General features: G+C 39.4%; 1 protein-coding gene across 10 annotated transcripts in view; it reads right to left on the bottom strand.

The window, feature by feature from the left end:
• Window positions 1-3,451: 3,451 nt before the first annotated feature.
• kif23.L (kinesin family member 23 L homeolog) overlaps window positions 3,452-22,715 on the bottom strand; it is a 33,186-nt gene continuing 13,922 nt past the window's right edge. For 2 of the 10 annotated variants that reach the window (XM_018253332.2, XM_018253333.2), the window contains 14 exons: window positions 22,089-22,191; window positions 21,748-21,827; window positions 21,484-21,603; window positions 21,234-21,396; window positions 19,537-19,704; window positions 18,979-19,136; window positions 18,700-18,873; window positions 17,715-17,897; window positions 15,279-15,545; window positions 11,179-11,412; window positions 9,349-9,437; window positions 9,174-9,255; window positions 7,029-7,099; window positions 3,452-3,991 (listed from right to left, as the gene is read on the bottom strand). In XM_018253332.2, the coding sequence (XP_018108821.1) occupies window positions 3,976-3,991; window positions 7,029-7,099; window positions 9,174-9,255; window positions 9,349-9,437; window positions 11,179-11,412; window positions 15,279-15,545; window positions 17,715-17,897; window positions 18,700-18,873; window positions 18,979-19,136; window positions 19,537-19,704; window positions 21,234-21,396; window positions 21,484-21,603; window positions 21,748-21,827; window positions 22,089-22,191 (1,908 nt within the window). In that variant the 3' untranslated portion in view covers window positions 3,452-3,975. The remainder of the gene's footprint in view (window positions 3,992-7,028; window positions 7,100-9,173; window positions 9,256-9,348; window positions 9,438-11,178; window positions 11,413-15,278; window positions 15,546-17,714; window positions 17,898-18,699; window positions 18,874-18,978; window positions 19,137-19,536; window positions 19,705-21,233; window positions 21,397-21,483; window positions 21,604-21,747; window positions 21,828-22,088; window positions 22,192-22,715) is intronic. The other 8 variants (XM_018253334.2, XM_018253336.2, XM_018253339.2 and 5 more) reach the window with 6 other exon arrangements.

The following is a 22,715-nucleotide window of genomic DNA, read 5'->3' as shown; positions in this document are numbered from 1 at the left end:
CAGCTAATAATTCCTCCGTAGAAATGGCAAATTGCACCTTCATTGATGTAAATACGCCAACACTAAGATTGCAACATAGTTTTAAAGGTGGAAGTCAACTCCCCATGACATTTGTTTTGCCTAAAAGAAAACATAATTCTAAGCAACCTTGCAATATACATGAATTACAATTTTCTATGGTTTTTAAAGGACAAGGAAAGTCTAAAATAGAATAAGGCTAGAATTGCTGTATTTTGTATACTAAACAAACTTACTGCACAACACAAGCCTAGTTAAACAAATAATTTATGCTTTCAAAGTTGGCCACAGGGGGTCACCATCTTGTAATTTTTTTAAACACCGTTGCAAGACTAAGACTGTGCACATGCTCAGTGTGGTCTGGGCTGCTTAGGGATCGTCGTAAATTATCAAAACAGCACAAGTCAAATAATATCTGCCAAAAGCCAATACAGCAAAACTGATTCATAATCAGAATATACAGACTGCACTGGGTCCTGTGTTGTCATGTGATCTAATGTGGATTTTATAAATTTTGTATTGTTTAATAAAAACCTTCTCCAACTCTGCAGAACCAGTGGCTGCAGCAAAATAATCCTCCAAATAGAATCCCAGTTTATCTGTTTAAATCTGGCTCCATGATCTTTGTCCCTGCATCTGGAAACATTAAAGGGGATGTAAAGGCAAAAATAAAATTTAATACAAATCTCTACACAGTCGCCGACTGCTCTACAGGGAAACAAACAAAGCTGCTTGAGTTCTAAAAGGTGAAGTAAGGCGGGGGCTCCCCCTGCTGTTCATAAGTATGATTGTTTCCCTGCTCAGCAGTTAGGGACCATCTGACAATTCCTATCCACAGCAGTAAATGAAGGGACAATTTCACTGCATACAATCAGGTTTCTTATAAAAACAGTACACATTTTTTAATTTAAGTATATTGGAAATAGGTTTCTTTTTCATCAAAGAAAGTAAAAATTATATATATATATATATATATATATATATATATATATATATACATATACACATACATATATACATACATATATACATGTAGAACAGGACAGCTCCCACCTTCAATTAAAGCTACCTTGTAGCTGCCCCTGTGCCCGGAGTAAAATGCAAATACAAAGAGAACAAAAAACCAGCACCAGGGGTCTTTGCAGTGAGGAGAAAAAAAAAAAAAAAAGAAGGTTTTTTGTTCTCTCTCTATAGATATATCTATATCTATAGATATATATACACACACATACATATATATATATATGTATGTGTGTGTGTATATGTAGCTAGCAGTGTTTGTCCCTTTCTATTCTCTGCCCTGGTGGTAAAACATAACAACCAGGAGTTAAGCAATTGTTTATTTTAGAAATAAATGTATATTGGAAAGTTGCATAGACTAATTAGACAAAGTATTATTTGGGGTATGGCTTGTCCTTTAAAAACTGCACATACAGCACTTATGGGGGAGTCTATTCATTCCCTATACCTTTAGACAGAAGAACATTTTGAGTGTGGACTTCGGGACGTTGCCTACAGAGAAACATTTCTTTGATCTAAAACACTATAAAGTAATGCCCAGGAGCAGTGCCTCAATGCAACATAAATCAGAGTAATCCCCATTTCCAGCAAAGTCGTTGCATGAATACCATGAATACTGTGCTGGAATTGAGCAGAGAATGGACTGCACTCTATAGACTCTCACAAAAAGAATGAGCTGCAGTTCTCTACCTGGTCTTGTACAAAGCAACACTTGTGCTTTTCAATCACTAACAAGAAAAGCTCATTTATCCAGATATGTAATTGCACAAACAGGCAGATAAGAAAATTTATTGTGAATCAAAGTATTATATTAAAGGGATTCTGTCATGATTTTTATGATGTTTTTATTTTTAAATGACACGGTTTACACTGCAAATAATTCACTTTACAATATAAAATTTCATTCCTAAACCAGCAAGTGTATTTTTTTTAGTTGTAATATTAGTGTGTAGGTGCATCTCAGGTCATTTTGCCTGGTCATGTGCTTTCAGAAACAGCCAGTGCTGCACTGTGGAACTGCTTTCTGGCAGGCTGTTGTTTTTCCTTCTCAATGTAACTGAATGTGTCACAGTGGGACCTGGATTTTACTATTGAGTGTTGTTCTTGGATCTACCAGGCAGCTGCTATCTTGTGTTAGGGAGCGGTTATCTGGTTACCTTCCCATTGTATCACTTCAACTTGCAATAAAGAGTGACTGAAGTTTATCAGAGCACAAGTCACATGACTGGGGGCAGCTGGGAAACTGACAATATGTCTAGCCCCATATCAGATATCAAAATTAAATATAAAAAAAATGTTTTCTTTTTGAGAAATGGATTTCAGTGCAGAATTCTGCTGGAGCAGCACTATTAACTGATGTATTTTTTTTTAAAAAAATGTCGTCCCATGACAGTATCCCTTAAAAAAAAAGTAATCAAATAGGGAATCCTTTGGAAATTTTAGAAGCACATTTATTGAATGGTAAATGCTTTCATCCTTTGATAAATACACTTCTAAAAATCCCATAGGAATGACTAGTAAGTGGGTGAGTTTTTTCTGTGGTGAGCTCCTATTTCACACTTTGATAAATCTGTCCTTAATTACTTATACACCAGAAGCCAAACATTTCATTTACAAAACAGGCCATAAAACAAAGTCAAGTCACTTATTTTCAGGTTCATTTTTTGTTCTATAAATGCTTCATCTTCTAAACATCTTTCATAACCTCAGCTTGCAAAGGAGCGAGACCTACATAAAACTGGAAATCTAAATTAAAATGGAAAAGAAAACTTGTGGTAATTAAAGGAACAGTAACAAAGAAATGAAATTGTTTTAAAGAAATCACCATCTAATATACTGTTGCCCTGCATTGTTAAAACTGTGTTTGCTTCAAAAACTCGATTATACTTTATATAAATCAGCTGCTGTGTAGCCGTGGGGGCAGCCATTCAAGTTGGAAAAAAGACACAGGATAGACAGAACATAACCGATAAAACGCCATTGTATTCTACAGGGCTTATCTGTTAACCTGTGCCTTGAATGGCTGCCTCCAAGGCGAGTTATTTATATAAACTACAGTAGTCTATTTGAAGCAAACACACAGCTTTTACCAGTGCATGTCAATCCTCATATTTTAATTATTTTGATACAATTCCAGTGTTTGGTGTATCTGTTCCTTTAAGCTGGGCCACTTTTGTGGGGAACCACTAGTTCAGATCAATTAGCTACTTCTGCGTCCACTTCATGCTGGGGGCCCATATTTGCATAGCAGGTAAAGTATTTTAACTTTATGGTGTTACCGGCCCTTTAAGAGTCCCTGCTATTTCAATAGAATCAGACTTACCCTTTAATCATCAGGTGGTGCCTGAGGCTTTGGCAGCGACATAGAAAAACAAACACATGAGCAGAATGAAATCCATGAATGCACATTGGGTTTCCAGCTTTTCCATGAAAAGTTTATTAACAAATCCCTAAACCCCGTCTGTATATTCCTAAACCAACTGGTCTGTATTTGTCGGGGTGTAATAAGTTCCAGGACAGATACGGGATCATGTTAAGCGAATAACTGTAGTGTAAATCCAAATGAAAGCTTTAGTAAAGTGCATCCTTGTTAGTAGCCACACAGCAGCAATCTCAGAAATAATATTTACCTTAATATCCATAAAAAACCCTTTCATGATGAACCAAGAGTAAGAAGCCAAATTTTATATTCCGCCACCTACAGGCGGGGGGAAGAATATGACTACATGAAAGGTTGCATAAAATACAGCAGCGGAACCGCACAGAAAGTCTGTCGTGAATTAAATACGTTCTCTAGTCAACAGCCAAGTCCATTGTTGCGTCACACACGGCTGAAACAGAAGCTCCTCTTAGAATCATTCACAAGTCTGACAGCCAGAGTCCGCGTGGGATAGATACATATGTACGAATATAAAAGTGTCCAGGGGCGGGGCCAATTCAAGGTCTTCTACGCCTAGAGGATTGAAAGAGAAGAAGAAAATAGTTTTCCTAACAACCATACAGATAACTGATGGGTATATTAGTGGTTTCTGTGTTATGTGGGCCTCTATCACATTTTGGTTTGTAAGGCGCAGTTCCCCTTTAACTAATGGTTAATAGATATATTTAGGTTGGCCACTAGGGGGAGCTAGAGGATAACAGTTGTAAGGGAAAGTCCCCAGTGGGTGGAGAATAGGAAGTGATATAAGGGAAGGTTTCAGGAAGTGATTTTTAGAGATGCATCATGGGAAGCAAGATGAGCAGAGGGCACTGCAGCAGTAGAGTCATCTCCTGGAAAAGGTACTGAGCTTAGATAGTGAGAGGTCTAGTGGTGTAACAGTACAGTCTAGGGAGTGTAAGTGAGAGAGGTAACTAGCATAGGTAGCTATGGCCCCAACTAGGAGTGAGTGGGCATAGTGTTCCCAGTGGGAATCCCAGCAGCCAGGGCTTAAGAGGAAAGGCTGATCAGGATTGAGCCAGCCAGGGCCCAAGAGGGGTGCCTGTGAGCCTGTGTCGTCCCCCCCTGGCAGTGTGCTGGGACATTTGAGCCTTGTGAATATTCTGCTGAAGGCCGTGACAAATAAAGTGAATGTGATTGAACTACAACTCTCTGCATCATGTGTTTAAAGGGATCCTGTCATCGGAAAACATGTTTTTTCAAAACGCACCAGTTTATAGTGCTGCTCCAGCAGAATTCTGCACTGAAATCCATTTCTCATAAGAGCAAACAGATTTTTTTTATATTCAATTTTGAAATCGGACATGGGGATAGACATTCCGTTTCTCAGCTGCCCCCAGTCATGTGACTTGTGCCTGCACTTTAAGAGAGAAATGCTTTCTGGCAGGCTGCTGTTTTTCCTTCTCAATGTAACTGAATGTGTCTCAGTGGGACATGGGTTTTTACTATTGAGTGTTGTTCTTAGATCTACCAGGCAGCTGTTATCTTGTGTTAGGGAGCTGCTATCTGGTTACCTTCCCATTGTTCTTTTGTTTGGCTGCTGGGGGGGAAAGAGGGAGGGGGTGATATCACTTTAACTTGCAGTACAGCAGTAAAGAGTGATTGAAGTTTATCAGAGCACAAGTCACATGACATGGGGCAGCTGGGAAATTGACAATATGTCTAGCCCCATGTCAGATTTCAAAATTGAATATAAAAAAAAATCTGTTTTCTCTTTTGAGAAATGGATTTAAGTGCAGAATTCTGATGGAGCAGCACTACTAACTGATTCATTTTGGGGAAGTATCCCTTTAAAGGTTAAAGGGAATCTGTCGTCATTTAAAAAAAATAATTTGGAGGAGAGAGGTCACATGGTTTGCAGGGAAGCAATTACTTTCACTTTCCCTAAGTTCTGCTCTACAGCTGCACTAGCAGCCCCTCCTCCCACAGACACTATCAAAGCTCCTGCCGTTCTGTAAATTTGATCTCTGCTTTCCTTTGGAGGGGGGAACTTTCTCTCCTTGCTGCCTTCCTAGTTTGTTTTACTGGTTACTAGATGAGGTAAAGGAGCTGTGAGTTCCCTCTACTATCCACCTCACACACACTGCGCTCCTTTCCTGCCTGCAATACTTATTTTTTCATTAACTACTTACTGCCTCCTTTCTCCTGAGCTATTTTAACCCTTCCTAGACTTCCTCCTAAGTTTTCCTGGTTTTCAAGTATGTCCTCCTTATTTTATCCTTTTTTTTCTATTCCCTGTCATCAGTCCTGGGAGTGTACTCCTGTGTTTCTACCATTCATTTATGTGTAAACAAATATAATAAACTATCTATATAAAATATTTTTTCGTGGGGGCAGTGATCACAGGACTATCTTATTTCAGTCCTTCTGAAGTGGTGTCAGTGGGAGCTTATCTTGATTCCTGCCTACTGTTCAATTGACAGGCTCAGCAGACAATTCTCTATTTACATTACAGCAGCTTGTAGGAGGGAGGGGTAATGACATCACTCCAACTTGCAGTGCAGCAGTAAAGTGTGACTGAAGTTTATCAGAGCACAAGTCACATGACCTGAGGGCATCTGGGAAATGTCAAAATGTCTAGCCCCATAGCAAATTTTAAAATTAGATATAAAAAATCAATTTCTTGTTTTGAAAAACGGATTTCAATGCAGGATTCTGCTGTAGTAGCACTATTAACTGATACATTTTGTAAAAAAACATGTTTTTCCACGACAGTATCCCTTTAAGTAAACCTTAAAAATAAGTGACTGTAAAATTGATGAGGGTGCTATTCTAAGCACTTTTGCAATTTACATTCATTATTTTTTCTTTTTAAATTCCAAGATATTAAGGGATACATGTACTGTTAATATGAATGAATTTTGTTACAACAGCGCCACCTGTTGGTCATTTTCCCACCAGTCTGACCACCAAGTAGTCAAGGAAGTTTTCAGGAGAAAGAAAGAGGCTGCTCTGATGTTCTTCTGCTTAGGAAAACAATTAGAAACCTTTCTTAAATCTTTCCTAAGCAGAAGAACATCAGAGCAGCCTCTATCTTTCTCCTGACAACTTCCTTGACTACTTGGTGGTCAGACTGGTGGGGAAATGACCAGCAGGTGGCGCTGTTATAACAAAATTCATTCATATTAACAGTACATGTAACCTTTAATATTTTGGAATAAAAAGAAAATAAATAATGAATGTAAATTGCAAAAGTGCTTAGAATAGCCCCCTCATCAATTTTACATGCAGTTATTTTTAAGGTTTACTTAACCTTTAATGGAGGCTATAACCTACAGGGAAGGTTGGTAATCACTTTTACAAATGGACAAGCTTGCATCCCCCTTGCCTGTTCACACTGGTGTAGTAAGAGCAACTGGTAGGGGCACTTCAACAACTTTAGAAGTGGATCTGCATCCTCTATAGTTATGCCAGCGTTGCTTCTTAGATTAAATAGAGAATCACTAAAGCAGCACAATTTGCTCCAAAGTAATGCAGAGGATAGGGAATGACTAATCATAACAAGGGTTTAAGCAGTTCCCATTAAAGGATTGTCTATGAGGCTGTTACTTACTTGGACATTGCGTGGTGCTCATATCCAGGACCCAGATTTGATCCGGCTCTCATCTCTACTGCAACGGAACACTGGTGAGAAAGATAAAAGAATCAGGCAACAGCTCTCAGCACCAGGACCCTCACACAGTACAACTTAACCATTGGCGACTGCAAAACCCACCGACACCACACACTAAGGAGCACATTTAAAAATAAAAAATGACATGATTTTTGGGGGGGGGGGGATTACGTACACAACTTTTCCCATCATTTTGCACATTTGTGAAGAATCAAGACTAGGGTTAAGGAAAACTGTGTAAAGTTGTGGCAAAAAAACATGGAACCACAATCAGTGGTCAGCCCTTAAAGGAACAGTAACATCAAAAAATGTGTTTTAAAGTAATGAAAATATGTAGTGTTGTCCTGCACTGGTAAAACTGATCTGTTTGCTTCAGAAACACTACTATAGTTCATATAAACAAACTGCTGTCTAGCAATGGTGGAAATTAAAATGGCACAGGTTAAATAGTGGATAACAGATAACACCATTATGTTCTACAGAGTTTATCTGCTGTGTAACCCGAGCCTTTTCTCATTTGAATGGCTGCCCCCATTGCTACACAGCAGCTTGTTTATATGAACTATAGTAGTGTTTCTGAAGCAAATACACCAGTTTTACCAGTGCAGGGCAACACTACATTATATATTTATTACTTTAACACTAATTTTTTGGTGTTAAAGGGCACCTATCACAGCCAAAATCAAACACATATTAACAATCTGACCAGTACAAGCTAAACACGTTTAATCAAACTACAGATATAGTTTTTTGAAAAAACTGCAGGTTTTAAAAAAATCCCTTACTTTGTCAAATGGGTTCTTTCACTGAGGGAGGCCATATTGAGACTCTAACAGAGACTCTAATGTGCAAATTTCAGGAGCATGCTCAGATTGTAACACTGCTTTGAGTATTTTACCCCGAATGCCTTGTTTTTGTAAACTCCTCCACTAGAAGTATCCACTAGAAGTGCTGCCACCTGCTAACTTCCAGCAGGTGGCAGCACTACTGTACAGCAGCTAACACACAGGTTTGGCTGATTTGAAAATAGCTTAGAAGGGTTGATAAGCAAACAAGGAATTTGAACTGAGCATGTGCGAGATTTCAGAGCTGCAGTTGGCTGGGAAGATATAGGTAGGAGGAGCCAGTGAAATCCAAGATGGCTGCCTCAGCTAGAACTGCAGGGGAGATAGGGGAGATCTTGCAGAAGGTATAGTGAGCTGATCATTTACATTATACAAACAATTCTAACTGCTTTAAAAATTGGATTTCTTGAACTTTCACATAGTGTATTTACTTAGTAAATGATTTTGGTCATGATTGGTGCCCTTTAACAAATGTGGCCCTTCTCTTGCAGTGTTTTGAGTGATCTCCCTCGCTCCCATCTATGAACTAATTTTGAAATGACTTTGAATCAGATCAGATGTATTTAATCAAGTCTAATTGAAGAAATTATAACAAAGTTGATGGTTATTTTCTCAAATCCAGCATTCCACGGAGGCTCCGCCCTATTTGAGAAGTGAGGAAAAAACTGAATATCCAATTTGCATTGATAGATTAGACTCGTTAATTAGATTAGGATCATATTAAAAAACTGGATTTCATGATTGTGATCATTTGTCTCAATGCAACATCAGTCGCCAAAGTATTCATGAACAAAGGGGGTGAGCTTTATTAAACTCAACTCTTACTTCAGTCTAAAGGTGGCCATAGACGTCACAATTACGAGCTTTCTTGGAAAAGATTTTTCCAAGAAAGATCGTTCGTTTCACACGTGTAGAGCTGAATCGTCAGATATAAAAAGTAGAAACAATAGAATTTGACCTGTATCTGAAGATTCAGCACCAACAATGGCCGATGTTTGAGTCTCCTCAAAGGCACTCGATCATAATTTTCCATCCAGCCAGATCGATGAGCCGACCGATATCCAAGTCTTCTGCCGACATCGTTCTGCTCTTTTCCCCCCATACACACATCAAATATCGTACGAACATTCGTTTCATACAATATTATCCGCGCGTCTAAGGCCACCTTAATTCATTGTGATGTGGCCACATTTATTTCCAGTTTATATTTGGAGATTCACAACGAAGAACTAAAACTCACCCTGGTTTCTACATCAGTCCACTCTGAATCGGTCGTTTCTGCTTGTGGGGGCTGATTAGATGGGGACGATCTACGTTTACGGCTACAAAAAAAAACAACAAAAGTTAACATATTATCCAGCAGAATTGGGTATTTACATGTTAGTGCTCAACAGGTTGACCTCAAACTAACTGACCCGCCTGAAGGTGGAGACTGTTGCCTGAGTGTTTCAATGTCTGTGAACTGCACGGATTGGCCGCCTCCACGCGTTTTGAATACATCGCCCTTGAGTAAAGAAATAGAAGGGAGAGTTTCGATTAAATCCCAAGGAGGCCCGTCCTTCTCTTACACCACTAGTGCTCACCAACATGTGAACCAATGGAAACCCAGCGCAACAAGAACAAGGGCCAATGAGCCGCTCACAAGCAAACAAACCTGGACTTATCTGTATTTGTGCACAACAGCGACTGGGAATTTCATGGGGCAGATTTTTCAACGTTTGAGAAATATTTCTGATTTTCCTCATCAATAACTTTCACCAATTGTCTCAGGTATAGAGTTATCTGAGGAACTGCTTCTTAAAGGAACAGTAACACCAAATATTTTTAATGCTTAAATCCCCCCAAAACAGCTATAATAATAGGTAAGGCTTACTTTCCTTTTAGGGATGTACCCAATCCACGAATTAAGTCTTTTTCAGCAGGATTAGTTTTCGGCCGAATCCTTCTACACAGCCAAACCGAATCCTAATTTGCATATGGGGATGGAAATCGTGTGACTTTTTGTCACAAAACAAGGAAATCTTTTTTTTATACCCTTCCTACCCCTAATTTGCATATGCAAATTAGGATTTGGCACTCCATAAAATCTTTCACAAAGGATTTGGGGGTTTGGCCGAATACAAAATATCAGTGCATTCCCATTGGTTTTTTTTTTTCCAAATCTTCATCTTGAATTTGACGTTTAAAGTGCCCCATAGGATAAAGGTGAAAAGGAGATGGCAGCTTGAATTCCTCTTTGCGCTGAACCGGACGTCAGCTTTGTATCAATAACCTAAAGATTTTTTCCAATGTCTGCAGCTTAATATGTGCTCACATCATTCCCCCAAAAGCTGTCCGAAGGAATAGAAACATAAATGTGAGCTGCAGACACTGAAAAAAAGCTGAGGTTATTGGTGTGACACTGACTTCTGGTTCAGAGCTCAGAGGAATTCAAGTTTCCGTTGCCTTTCTCCTATTGTATGTCAAATTCATGCTGAAAATGTGAAAAAAGCCAAGGGGAAGTAAACCTTACCTATCATAATAACTATTTGGGGGGGGGGGAGTGAATAAGTATTAAAGGAACAGGAGCACCAAATTGTTTTTAAGTTATGTTGGTTTCCCAACTGGAGAATTCTGTAGCAAGTGATCATTTTATAAAAGAAATGCTGGTGTGACCCATCGGATAGACTGATCTCTTGGAACTGCCGAGATGTTTAGACAAGAAAACGGATATCGGAAAACTCCATTTGTGGCAGAAATATGAAGAGCAAACCAACGAGAAGTCTCAGCCTTTATTCAAGGGATACGAACACTAAAAAAACCCTGAAAATAGGAATGTACATGAATCTATAGATCATGATTGTTTGTCGCTGATGGGGCTGCATTTGTAATTGTAAAAACACCAGCAAGTACTTTTATGGCAAAATGATAAAGCTCACGCAAAGCCAATGTTACAATATAAAAATATAAAACAAAGTTTAATTTCAGACGTTGGTATCTCCTTATTCAGTGAATTAGTCCATTAGTTAATACCAGGCAAATAAGACTCTTTGTGATACTCAATTATAGATGGACCAGACCATTCAGTCAGTGAAAGGGGGGTACGTGTTCCAAATGTTAGGATCGGTTTCCCCACTAGCAGCTTTTTAAAGTTGAAAGCGGGTTGGAAAATGGTACAATTTGTTAACATGACCCAGAAATGTTACCTTGTACAGCTGTAAGGAAGAGCAATGCCCACACTCCCTCCTCCCTAAACTGTGTATTACCTTAATAAGTTTAGTCTCAATCTCCCCATCGGAGGCCAGTTGCTGGTGTGTCAGCATATACTTGTCGCATTTTGCCAGTGCCTTTTCGCTGGCTACGGCGACTTTGATGGACTTGGGGACATGGGGTTGCATGACTGTGTCAGTCTCCACGCTATTGGGCGGCTTATGATCCACCCATCTCTCTGTCCCCGCTGAGCGAGAGCGACGGTGCCTGGGGTGGGCCGGGAGTGCGGTCTGAGCAAGTCCAGAGAGCAAATCAAGACAAACATGGAAGAATCAGTAATCAATTAAACCCACACGTGTATTAACAGAAGCAGTTCAGAGGCCTGGTAACTGAATGTGTACGGCTTATCTAGTGGATTGCTCCAATGAAAGGGGTTGTTCACCTTTAAATGAACTTTTAGTATGATGTAGAGAGTGATATTCTGAGACAATTTGCAATTGGTTTTCATTTTTTTATTATTTGTGATGTTTGAGTTATTTAGCTTTTTATTCAGCAGCTCTCCAGTTTGCAATTTTTAGTAAGCTTGTTGCTAGGGTCCAAATCTCATTAGCAACCATGCATCGATTTGAATACGGGCCTGAATAGAATAGAGATGCACCGAATCCACTATTTTCGATTTAGCCGAACCCCCAAATCCTTCGCAAAAGATTTGGCCAAATACTGAACCCTAACTTGCACATGAAAATTAGGGGTGGGATGGGGGGGGAAACATTTTTTACTTCCTTGTTCTGTGACAAAAAAAGTCATGATTTCCCTTCCCGACCCTGATTTGCATATGCAAATTAGGATTCGGTTCGGCCGGGCAGAAGGATTCCAAATCCTGCTGAAAAAGGCAGAATCCTGGATTCGGTGCATCCCTAGAATAGAAAGAGGAGTAATAAAATTTGGAACATCAAATTTCTAGCCTTATAGAACATTTGCTTTAGATGGGGTCAGTGACCCCCCATTTGAAAGCTGGTCTCAAAGAGTTGGAAGATGGCGGCAAATAACGCCAAAACTATAAAAATTAAGAAAAATTGAAACGTTAGAATTGGCAATTCTATAACATTCCAAACGTTAGTGTAAAGGTGAACCAGCCCTTTAAAGTGCCAAAAATGGGAAACACTCACTAGGGCGGGGCCATATCCCTCCAGCCGGAGTCACAGATATACTCGGAGTCACAGATATACTCTGCAGAGAAAACTCAATGTATAGATATGTATAATAAAGTGGAGGCAGTGGGATTAAGACTGGGACATGGGCATTTATGGGGGACAAACTGTAGAGCTGTTTAGTGTAAAAAGGATTGTGTAGTTACCAGACCTGCTCACTGCTTATATCATACAATGATTTGCCTTCATTTAATCACAATTGTAATGGCATGCAGTTAAATTCAATATAGCAAAGCGGCAAGGCTGAAGCGGTTGCTCCTACGTAAGTAACAATCTACTTCCATTTCCCTAATGTGATCACAATCCAGTTCAGAACTTAGAATCACCGAGAGATTTGTACATCCTTGAGGAATCACTGGAATAGCGACAAAGTTAATAAACCCTTGGACATCAGGACCCAAACCAATCATTTTTATTTAATCTGCATGCAAAGGACGGGCAACCCATTTATAAGGAAAGACACAAGGACAATATATGTCAGAGACTGAAAGTAGTAGTTTTTGGGGTACAATGATGGACAGTTAAAGGGACAGTAACACAAAAAAATATGAAAGTGTTTTAAAGTAATAAAAATATTATGTACTGTTCTGCACTGGTAAAACTGACGTGTTTGCTTCAGAAACACTACTATTGTTCATATAAACAAGCTGCTGTGTAACAATGGTGGAAATTGAAAAAAAAAGTCTATATGGCACAGGTTATATAGTGGATAACAGATAACACCATTATGTTCTACAGAGCTTATCTGCTGTGTAACCTGAGCCTTTTCTCCTTTGAATGGCTGCTCCCATTGCTACACAGCAGCTTATTTATATAAACAATAGTAGTGTTTCTGAAGCAAATACACCAGTTTTACCAGTGCAGGGCAACACTGCATTATATTTTTATTACTTTAAAACACTTTCATTGTTTGATGTTACTGGTCCTTTTAAAGTGTGATTTACCTTTAAATTGACTTTTAGTATGATGTAGAGAATGATGTAGAGAATGATATTCCGAGACAATCTGCAATTGGTTTCCCTTATTTTATAACTTGTGGTTTTTCAGTTATTTAGCTTTTTATTCAGCAGCTCTCCAGTTTACTCCAATTTCAGAAATCTGGTTGCTAGAGTCCAAATTACCCTAGCAACCATTCCCTGATGTGAATAAGAGACTGGAATATGAATAGGAGAGACCTGAATAGAAAGAGTACTAAAAAATCATCAAAAACTATATATAAAAAAAAAAAAAATAGACCAATTGAAACATTGCTTAGAATGGGCCATTCTATAACATACTAGAACTTAACGGAAAGGTGAACCACCCCTTTAAGTAGAATCTGTGCCCCCAGACAGGCCAGGAAGCCAAACTGAAGGGAATTTAGGGTAATCGTGTATACACTAGATATTCTTCTAATTAAGTGTCTGCTCTCATAGACCTGTAACCTTGTTATAAGCCAGTGGGACAAAATGCTGGGCCTTAAAATAGGGTTTTGAAACCAAGTCCAAAAACCAATGGTTTTAAAGGAGAACTAAACAAAAAGTGAATAGGATTATTTTACATGCTGTTAAAATAAAGGAATTGGGTAAAATACCCTTTTCTATAGTTATTAAAAATTCTCCCTGTTGGGGTGACTTGCAAGGGAATAGTTCAACACAAAAGTCTGAAGAAACTAGGGATGCACCAAATCCACTTTTTTGGATTCAGCTGAACCCCTGAATCATTTGCGAAAGAATTGGCCGAATACCGAACGGAATTCTAATTTGCATATGCAAATTAGGGGTGGGAAGCGGAAAACACTTGCTTCCTTTTTTTGTGAAAAAACTAGGATTGGGTTAGGTCGGGCAAAAGGATTTGGCCGATTCCTGCTGTAAAGGCCCGAATCATGGATTCAGTGCATCCCTAGAAGCACCAGACAATCTTTTTCTTGAGGGTTACACTAGACTAGAAAATAGTCACTGCCACTATTCCTTCTTTCTGTTCATATAACAAAAAAGTTCATTTAATCCATCAGTCAATTAAAAGGAATTAATAAAGTGTAATAAAGTGCAAGTGCTCCAATGAATTGTAAATAATTAGTGAATTAGGCACCTAATTTGTACATCAACACAAAGTGACTTGGTGCTTAATAAATCTCAGGACATTGCTGCTGGTGACCAAAGTGCTTGTGCCAATAAATTAATTAGACTGGTTAATTAATTGGATTATTGTTTCAGTGATCAAAATGATGACTTGCCTGGACTTAAAAATTACATATGAAACTGGAAAATGAAAAGGGTGTGGAGGTATCCCAAGTTCTACCAACTACAGTTGTGTTTCTATCTATTGCCCTTTGATACCATTTGGGACAGTTTAACCCTTAAAAAAACGCAAAACCCCAAGGACCATAGAAAGGAAGGAAGACGTGGAGAGAAGATACAATGAGAATGTTACACTATATCTTCTAATATCCTCATATTTTGCAACAGGGGGAACTTTATTATAATACACAGTGAGTCATGTGACAGAAATGACCACACACACACACACAAGTTTCAACTGGCCCACAAGCTTCCAAGCTGGTCAGGCAGATGCAGGAGACAACCAATGACTTGGCTAACATGGCACCTGACTTTTAAATGAAATGCTTTTGGAAAGATTAAGTCTTAAAGAAATGGAATATCATTTGTCCCTTCATTTTGTTATAAAACGGCTTTGGATCAAGGCAGAAGAACAAGCAAGCAAGTAGTTTCCTCGGACTCATTTGATAGAACATACTGCATTGCCTTGATCATTCCTAGAGGAGGCAGAAATGCAACTGCTGCAATAAGCATGGCTGTATATTTACTAATGGAGCTGCAGTAAATAAAAAAGCGGCTGAACTGTATATGCTGTTGCATCAAGTTATGTGGGGCAATAGAGCTGCCAGAATTTGCACATAACTGGTCACTGGCAATGCACTATGCTACATATAATAACTCACTGACCCTCAAACACTCTTGCTCTTCTAGATCTGCTTGTAGACTGGCTGCATTAACTGCTGGCCTGCTCTGTGCTGAATGACTCTTTCTAGCTTCCTCTGGCTCCTTCCGCCTGCGGCTGGAGCAGCCATTGTTCTGAGGGGTGTGCTGGGGTGTCCTCTGTTCCCACTGCGAGACACATGAGGCCACAGACATGCTGCTGCAGGAATTTGAGCGCCTGTGCAGCTGCAACCGTGCAGGGGTGGCCTGGGCAACTGGGTTATTACCCAGGAGCTAAAGAGACCAAAGACAATTAATCAACATGTCAAAAAATAATGGGGCATCCCATAATGCACTAGGTTTTAAAACAAGACCAGCTCATAAATGATATTCTGTAACCCAGGAGTGCCAATACTTTACTAATGTGAGGCCTACTTTAAGTCCTATTATGATCTTCATCCATAAAATATCATTCAGTGCCAAGGAAAATATCACAGGTATGGGATCAGTTATCCGAAAACCCATTATCCAGATAGATTCAAATTACGGAAAGGCCGTCTTCCCATACACTATTTAAACCAAATAATCCAAGTTTTTAAAAATGATTTCCTATTTTCTCTGTAGGACCTTGTACTTGAGGCAAACTGAAGATATAATTAATCCTTATTGGAAGCAGAACCAGCCTATTGAGTTTATTTAATGTTTACATGATTCTCTAGTAGATTTAAGGAACGTAGATTCAAATTATGGAATGATCAGTTATCCGGAAAGCCCCACGTCCCGAGCATTCTGGTTAACACGTCCCATACCTGTACTCAAATATTGATTTAAGAGAAAATGTATATTGCTATATTTAACAAACATCTATTTCTAATGTAACCAAATAAATATCGGAAAGACAAGCATGAAACAGGAGAGTGATTTAGACAAGCCGTTTGTTGACAGTGACTTGAGATCTACTGATCCCAATCTACCTTTTGGGCACCCCTGCTGTAACTCATCACTGTTTTTGCTTCAAATCCTTGAGCAGTTTTTAGAAATAAGCTGCTGTGTGAACATACAGTGTTCTGCTGCTATTTACAGAAATTATAAAGTAAGAAGACCTCTTTCAGATAAAATAGGATGTTTGTTATCAAGAAGTAGTTTGTATGTGCTGGATGAACAGATACAAATTTTATCTGGGTGCAGAATATATGGCTCAGGATTTCTGGCCATGGGAAGCAGCACAGCAGACCTTTGCCATAAGACTTGACATACCATTAGCATCTCTAGCCCTTTACACAATTGTCAGAAAGAAATAAAAACAAACATTGATGAGAGAATGGAAAAGTCAGTAATCAGGTACAAGTGAAAGAACCCAGCAATGGACCTACGATGATAAAAATGTGTGTAATACGAGGAGGTACAGACTGTTTTGGCAGAGGGTTAGTATCACAAGGGCAAATAGGCACACAGTGGGGCTTATTTATTAATACTGCACACATTTGTCCCTATATAGCAGGGATCCCCAATCTTTTGAACCCGTGAGCAACATTCAGAAGTAAAAGTAGTTGGGGAGCAACGCTAGCATGAAAAATGTTCTTGGGGTGCCAAATAAGTGCTGTGATTGGCCATTTGGTAGCCCCTAGGTGGACAATGGCCAGTCAACCTAGATTGTGGCTCTGTTTGGCAATGCACCTGGTTTTTATACAACAAAAATGTACCTCCAAGCCTGGAATTCAAAAATAAGCACCTGTTTTGAGGCCACTGAGAGCAACATCCAAGGGGTTGGAGAGCAACATGTTGCTCACGAGCTACTGGTTGGGGATCACTGCTATATAGTAACCACTAGCAATTAGAGATTTGCTTTTATTATTGTTACACAATTCTGCTCTGTTACTACACTTTGAGCCCCAGTGTCATTATCAAGTATTTTAATGTAATGGCACAAGGCCAGTTTTTCCAGCCAAAACCCAAGTCAAGGAAAAAAACCCAGCTTCACTAGTTGTTGCTTCCTTGTACCAGTTACTTTCTGGTCTTTTGCCCCTCTTTTTTCATTTCCCATTAGTGCTCCTTTAACCATCAACAAGATCGGTCTCTGGGATCGTTACTTAGCAGGTTATACACCACAAAGCACAATCTTATTAGCTGAAAAAACATGTTAAATTGTATTCTAGCTTCTTACTTTAAAAAAACAAACTAAAACAAAAAAACTATAAACAAACAAGAGTTCAGCAGACAGAAACAGGGTCTAAATAGAGAGAATACAGAGTTTCTACATATTTACTTGTTTCTCCTTGTGCGGGGAGTTTTTTTTTTTCCAACCTTCCAAGGCTGATGTTAAATATTCAAAGCTTCTAACATCTCCACTTAACCACCAGAGTGAAATATAAACCCACCACCTACAGACAGAGTGACTACCCAAACTTGCAATCATCATCATCATCCCACCCAATACACCGCATTTGTTGTGGTAATACATACAGGTGCAGGTGAAGGTGAAACGGATCTGACGGGTACCCTCGGCTCTCTGTCCTTCTCCCTGGGTGGCCTCTCTGGCTTATCGCTCTTGGTTTCTGTTACAATTGCTTTGAGTTGTTTGAGCTTCTCATCCTTTACCCAGAGCTTGTTTTGCATCTCTATCTGTTTGGCTGCTACTCGCCGCTCCTATGGGAAATAGAAAGCACAAATGAATAGATTTTTTAAACATTTAGTAGCTTGTGCAATACATTGTTCTAAATAAAGCAGAACAGAATAACTGTACAATGACTTTAAACCACCTTTTTGGCTCTTCACATGGTGGTGAAAGTGGCAAATCAACAGTTTATTCCTCAAAGTTAGTAGCCTTATTAGCTAATTCTAGGAAAAGGAAACCTAAAATGACTTGGGGTACAAAGTTGTGAGGCATCTGTCCCAGGGTACTTCATATGTTTACTGCCATACCACAATCTTTTTCCAGCCTCCCTGCTATCCCTATGGCGGCAGTTGGTGAGCAAATGTCAAGTACAGAACTTTTTTTCTTTTGCAAATTCTGCACTGCGCATTAACCCTTCCAGAACTGGGAAGTCACAAAAAGACAGTGCACTGCCTTCAGCATAAGTTCTGAGGCTATGTATATTGAAGGAGAGTTAGAACCCACTATGCATTATAGATGAAGGGTACTAATTTCTTTATCCCATTCTACAATATTCCTGTTAACTGTGCTGCATCTATGCTGTGTTATGTGCGCAGGCTATAAACACAATAAGTGGTACAGCTAAGCCTGTATATTATTAAATTTATATTTTAATGTATATTATATTTAATTAAACTGTGCCAATCATTTACACTTTTTCTCACCCACTGTGAGAGGCTGATTATTCAGGGGGTATAATCAATACTAAACCATAAGTCTTGCAGGCACCAAACAAGTTACTTTTGGCAGATAAGTCAATGTCACCCTATGAATAGCACTGCACTGGATACGTACACATTCTTTCTCCCATTTCATAGCATTATCAGTCATCATTCCCTGCAGACGTGCCTCCAGCCTCCTCTTATCAGACAACTGGCGCTGCAGCTTGTGCTGATGATTGTCCAAGTCTTGTTGCATTGTGCGTTTTTCATCCTCATAAATTGTTGTAGTCTTCTCCAAAATATCAATCTAAGAAAATAGAAAATGGGTCTCTAAAACATTCTAGAAATGACCAGATATACAGTAGCTATTGAATGTCTGCATTGTCTCTAAGCAAGATATTTGCCAACTTGCCTTATATTCCAGTGTCTTTATTTTCTTGTCGAGGCGATCAATTTCAGATTTCTGTGAGGCTATCATCTTGTCCTTTTCGGTCATTTTCCCCTGTGCAAAGTTTTCTTTGGCTGTAACTACACCATTCAGGTCTTGCAGCATAGCTCTAAAGGTACAAACTCAAGAGACAGAATTAAATAATGTAATATAAATCCAAATTTGCAATTAGAATCATTAGGAGTTTGGCATCAAGTCATCATATGAAGAACACGCAACATTCAAAGCAGAATTCACATACAGAAAGAGAAGATTTTTCCCCCATCATTTTGTAAGGTAAACTAATGCATTAATACAATGCATTCTTAGCCTGCACTATTTTAAACTCTGTATAACTGCCTTTACGAAATATATCTGGAAGTGACTTGGCACAGCCTGAATACTTGAAAGCATTTAAAAAATATTGGATAGGAAAACTATAATAAAAAAAGTTTTTCGCAAGTATTAATCTCAGGCTTTACAATAGGCAAGAGTTAACACAATCAGATAAATTGGTTAGTGCAGTATGAGATTGTAATTTACCATTTTTATTAAACTCTTCAGCCATCATCTGCCTGATCCTGCGCCTTTTCTCCAGGACCTCAATGAGTTTTGGGAGAGTCTGATCATCATTAGCATCCAAAAGCTCACAGGATGGGAGAGGAGGAAAGCTTTGTATCAGAATCTCCACTACTGCCTGGTCTTCTGCATCTGTTCCAATTAGGAGACAAGAAGAATAAATCAGAAAAACCACAGTAATGAAATGGTTGCCAAAAATTATTCATCAATATTACTCTTGCACAATACTAAACACAGTTAGTCATTGAGTAAAGAGAAAACGGTTTGCCTGGAAGGGCGACTGCTTTCAATATCTGCCACCTGTTTGCAAACTTGAAAATTTCTCACTCTAATGGAGGTTCCAGGGTAGTGGCTTTTCTTGACTCAAAGAAGGCGTTTGACTCCGTGGTGCGGAACTACCTCTGGGAAGTGTTGAACAAATTTGGCCTGGGCACCATATTTATTCAATGGGTCAAACTCCTCTATAAAACTCCATTGGTTTAAGTTAGATTTAATGGTTCAGACTCTCTTTCAACTACGCAGGGGCACTAGGCAAGGATGCCCCCTTTCCCCAGTACTATTTGCCCTAGCAATAGAACTACTGGCCATCATGATAAGGGAAAACCCAGACATAAAAGGGTTTCAATATGCCAACATCAATGAGAAAGTGTCCCTTTTGCGGATATCCTAGTATACTTGGCTGATCCAGCCGCCTCTCTATTATCCCTCTTAAAATCAGTCCAGGAGTTTGACAGGTTCTCTGGGGCTGCCCCAATGGCTACACAGCACGTTGTTTATATAAACTATAAAAGGCTTTCTTAAGCAAACACATACCTTTTACCAATGCAGGACAACAGTACATTATATTGGAATTATTTTAAAATTGTTCCTTTAAGAAGCTTAACAACATCATTTATGCCTTTTATTTGGGCTAACAAAACAGGGAACGGCTGACTGCTCCTATTCCAAATGGAGGTCTGCCCTGCCTCATTTTTACTTTTACTACTTGGCCTCCCAAACCAATTATCTACAATGGGGTGTAGCCCCGAACCCCTATAACCCTAACACAGACCTTCAGGCCTCTACACTACAGTCTATCGAGGGCAGGTTCCCATATAGGCATCCCTCTGAATTTGGCCACCCTACCCAACACAATGCTAACCTTACACAAAGCCTGGGCCACGACACTGAAGTTTCAACAGCACCCCATACCACATCTCCCACTGTGGGGCAACTCACGTCTGATCTAGTTCCCAACGGATACTTTCTTACCTGCCAGGAGATGCAAGAAAAGTCTCCAAACCAGCAGATACAGCTCTTTAGGTACCTTCAGCTCAGGCATGCCTTTGAGGAAGAATTTGGGTCACTATCCCCCATACTCACAATAGTTGTGATTGAGACCACGCTCCACTCCCCCAATCCTGCCAAAGTCCTGTCTACAACCTCTGGGCAGAAACCATCCCTCATCTCAACCAGAAACAGAGAGGAAGCCACAAACTCGGCTTACAACTTCCTTATCTTATTAAGAGACAGGCTTATACAATACAAATTCCTCCACCAAATTTACGTTACACAGCAGACAAGCTCTGTAGAACATAACGGTTATCCAAACACTAACGCTTTAATTTTTTGGTGTTACTGTTCCTTTAAGATGCAGAATGAAAGCAACATAACATACGTACCCCCACCATTAATTGGTCCACCACGGTCCTCCAACCTACGGGTAAGCTCCTCCTTGAATGCCTGGTTTCTGTAGCGCCGTCCTGGGGTCAGACCACAAATGGGTTTGTCTACTGGTCTCGCCACTTCAACTTCTTGGGTCATCTCAGCAAATCGCATTACTTGCTGTTGTAATACAGATTAGGTTGTATTACATTTTTGCAACTGTAATTTATTTCAAGTAGTTTTAGCAAAGGTTTGAGTTCTACTCACCAAGCTCTCTTCATAATCATCAGCTTTTGGGTTGACACATACAATCATACGTACTTTCCCTTCCCCATCAAAGTAATTCTTGAACAGATGAGTTAACTTTGAGTCTCTGTAAGGTACCATCTGCCCAAACAAAATAAAATATTTACACTGAAGCTAAACACAGCAACATGCATAGATGTATGCAAAAAGGGAATTAGTTGACAGTTACTTATATTTGCTCTAACAAAACCTGCCCCAAGCAAAAGCTGTTTTGAACATCCCTACCTTGTTTGTTCCACAGAGTTGATTCTCTCGGAGGACTTCTATGCAGGTTCTTAAAGTCATCAGTGATTGGTTGATATTTCCTGCATTGGTTAGAACAGTTAGTAACAAATTAAAGGGCACCTGCCACCACAAAATATTTCCCTCACCTGAGGTGCAGGCGAATAGTGCTTGCACTCTGATTGAAGCAAACAGAGTTTTAAAAGGATCCCCCCCACACTATTTTTTCCCCCAAGTGTAGGCCTGCCTGTAGTAGCCTGCACCCTCAGTTGGGAAAAAATTTTTCGGGTTATAGGTGCCCTTTAGAATGTAGAGGGCAGTACTTGCACAATGTCAGACCGTACCTGCTTCACGCAGTCTGTTTCCCTCTGCCTTGGTACGGTTTGTCCTTTCACTTCCTGCTAAGTCCACAAGAGAGAGCTGACTCAGAGTGATCTGCTCCCGCTCCTGCATACAACAACCATTGTCATTACAGGGAAACAAAATAAGGCGAAAATAACACATTTTAGTGTAATGGGGCAGCTATGATAGACTAAGGGGGTTATAGATTAAACTCCGAATGCCAAAAACCCGAAAATTTCTCTCTTTTTTTTTTTTTTTTACTATAAAATCCCAATTTTTAGTGAAAAAAAAAAAAAAAAAATACCCCGAGGATGGATAAAGTCAGAATCCAAAAATCTGTCAGCTCAGAACTGCCGAGGTTGCATATAAGTCAATAGTAGAAGTCCTGAAGATATCTTGATCTGTGCTGGGCTTTGTGCAATAATGCGAAGATTTAGTGTTTTTTGGGCAAAAATCAGAAAAAAAATCCAAGTTTTCAGGGTGGAAAAATCAGAAAAATTTGTAAGATTCGTTTTTTTTCCCACTATTTTTTCCCCCGCACAGGAAATTTTCAGGAAAATGTATTGATAAATAAGGGGAAAAACTTGTATGGATTTGGTTGGAGTGGTTTTCAGAAAATAATGAGAAAT

This window comes from Xenopus laevis, chromosome 3L (genome assembly GCF_017654675.1).
Source record: "Xenopus laevis strain J_2021 chromosome 3L, Xenopus_laevis_v10.1, whole genome shotgun sequence".
Taxonomy (NCBI): Eukaryota; Metazoa; Chordata; class Amphibia; order Anura; family Pipidae; genus Xenopus; species Xenopus laevis.
The sequence above is the reverse complement of the archived record's forward strand: the minus strand, read 5'-3'. Positions and strand labels throughout refer to the sequence as shown.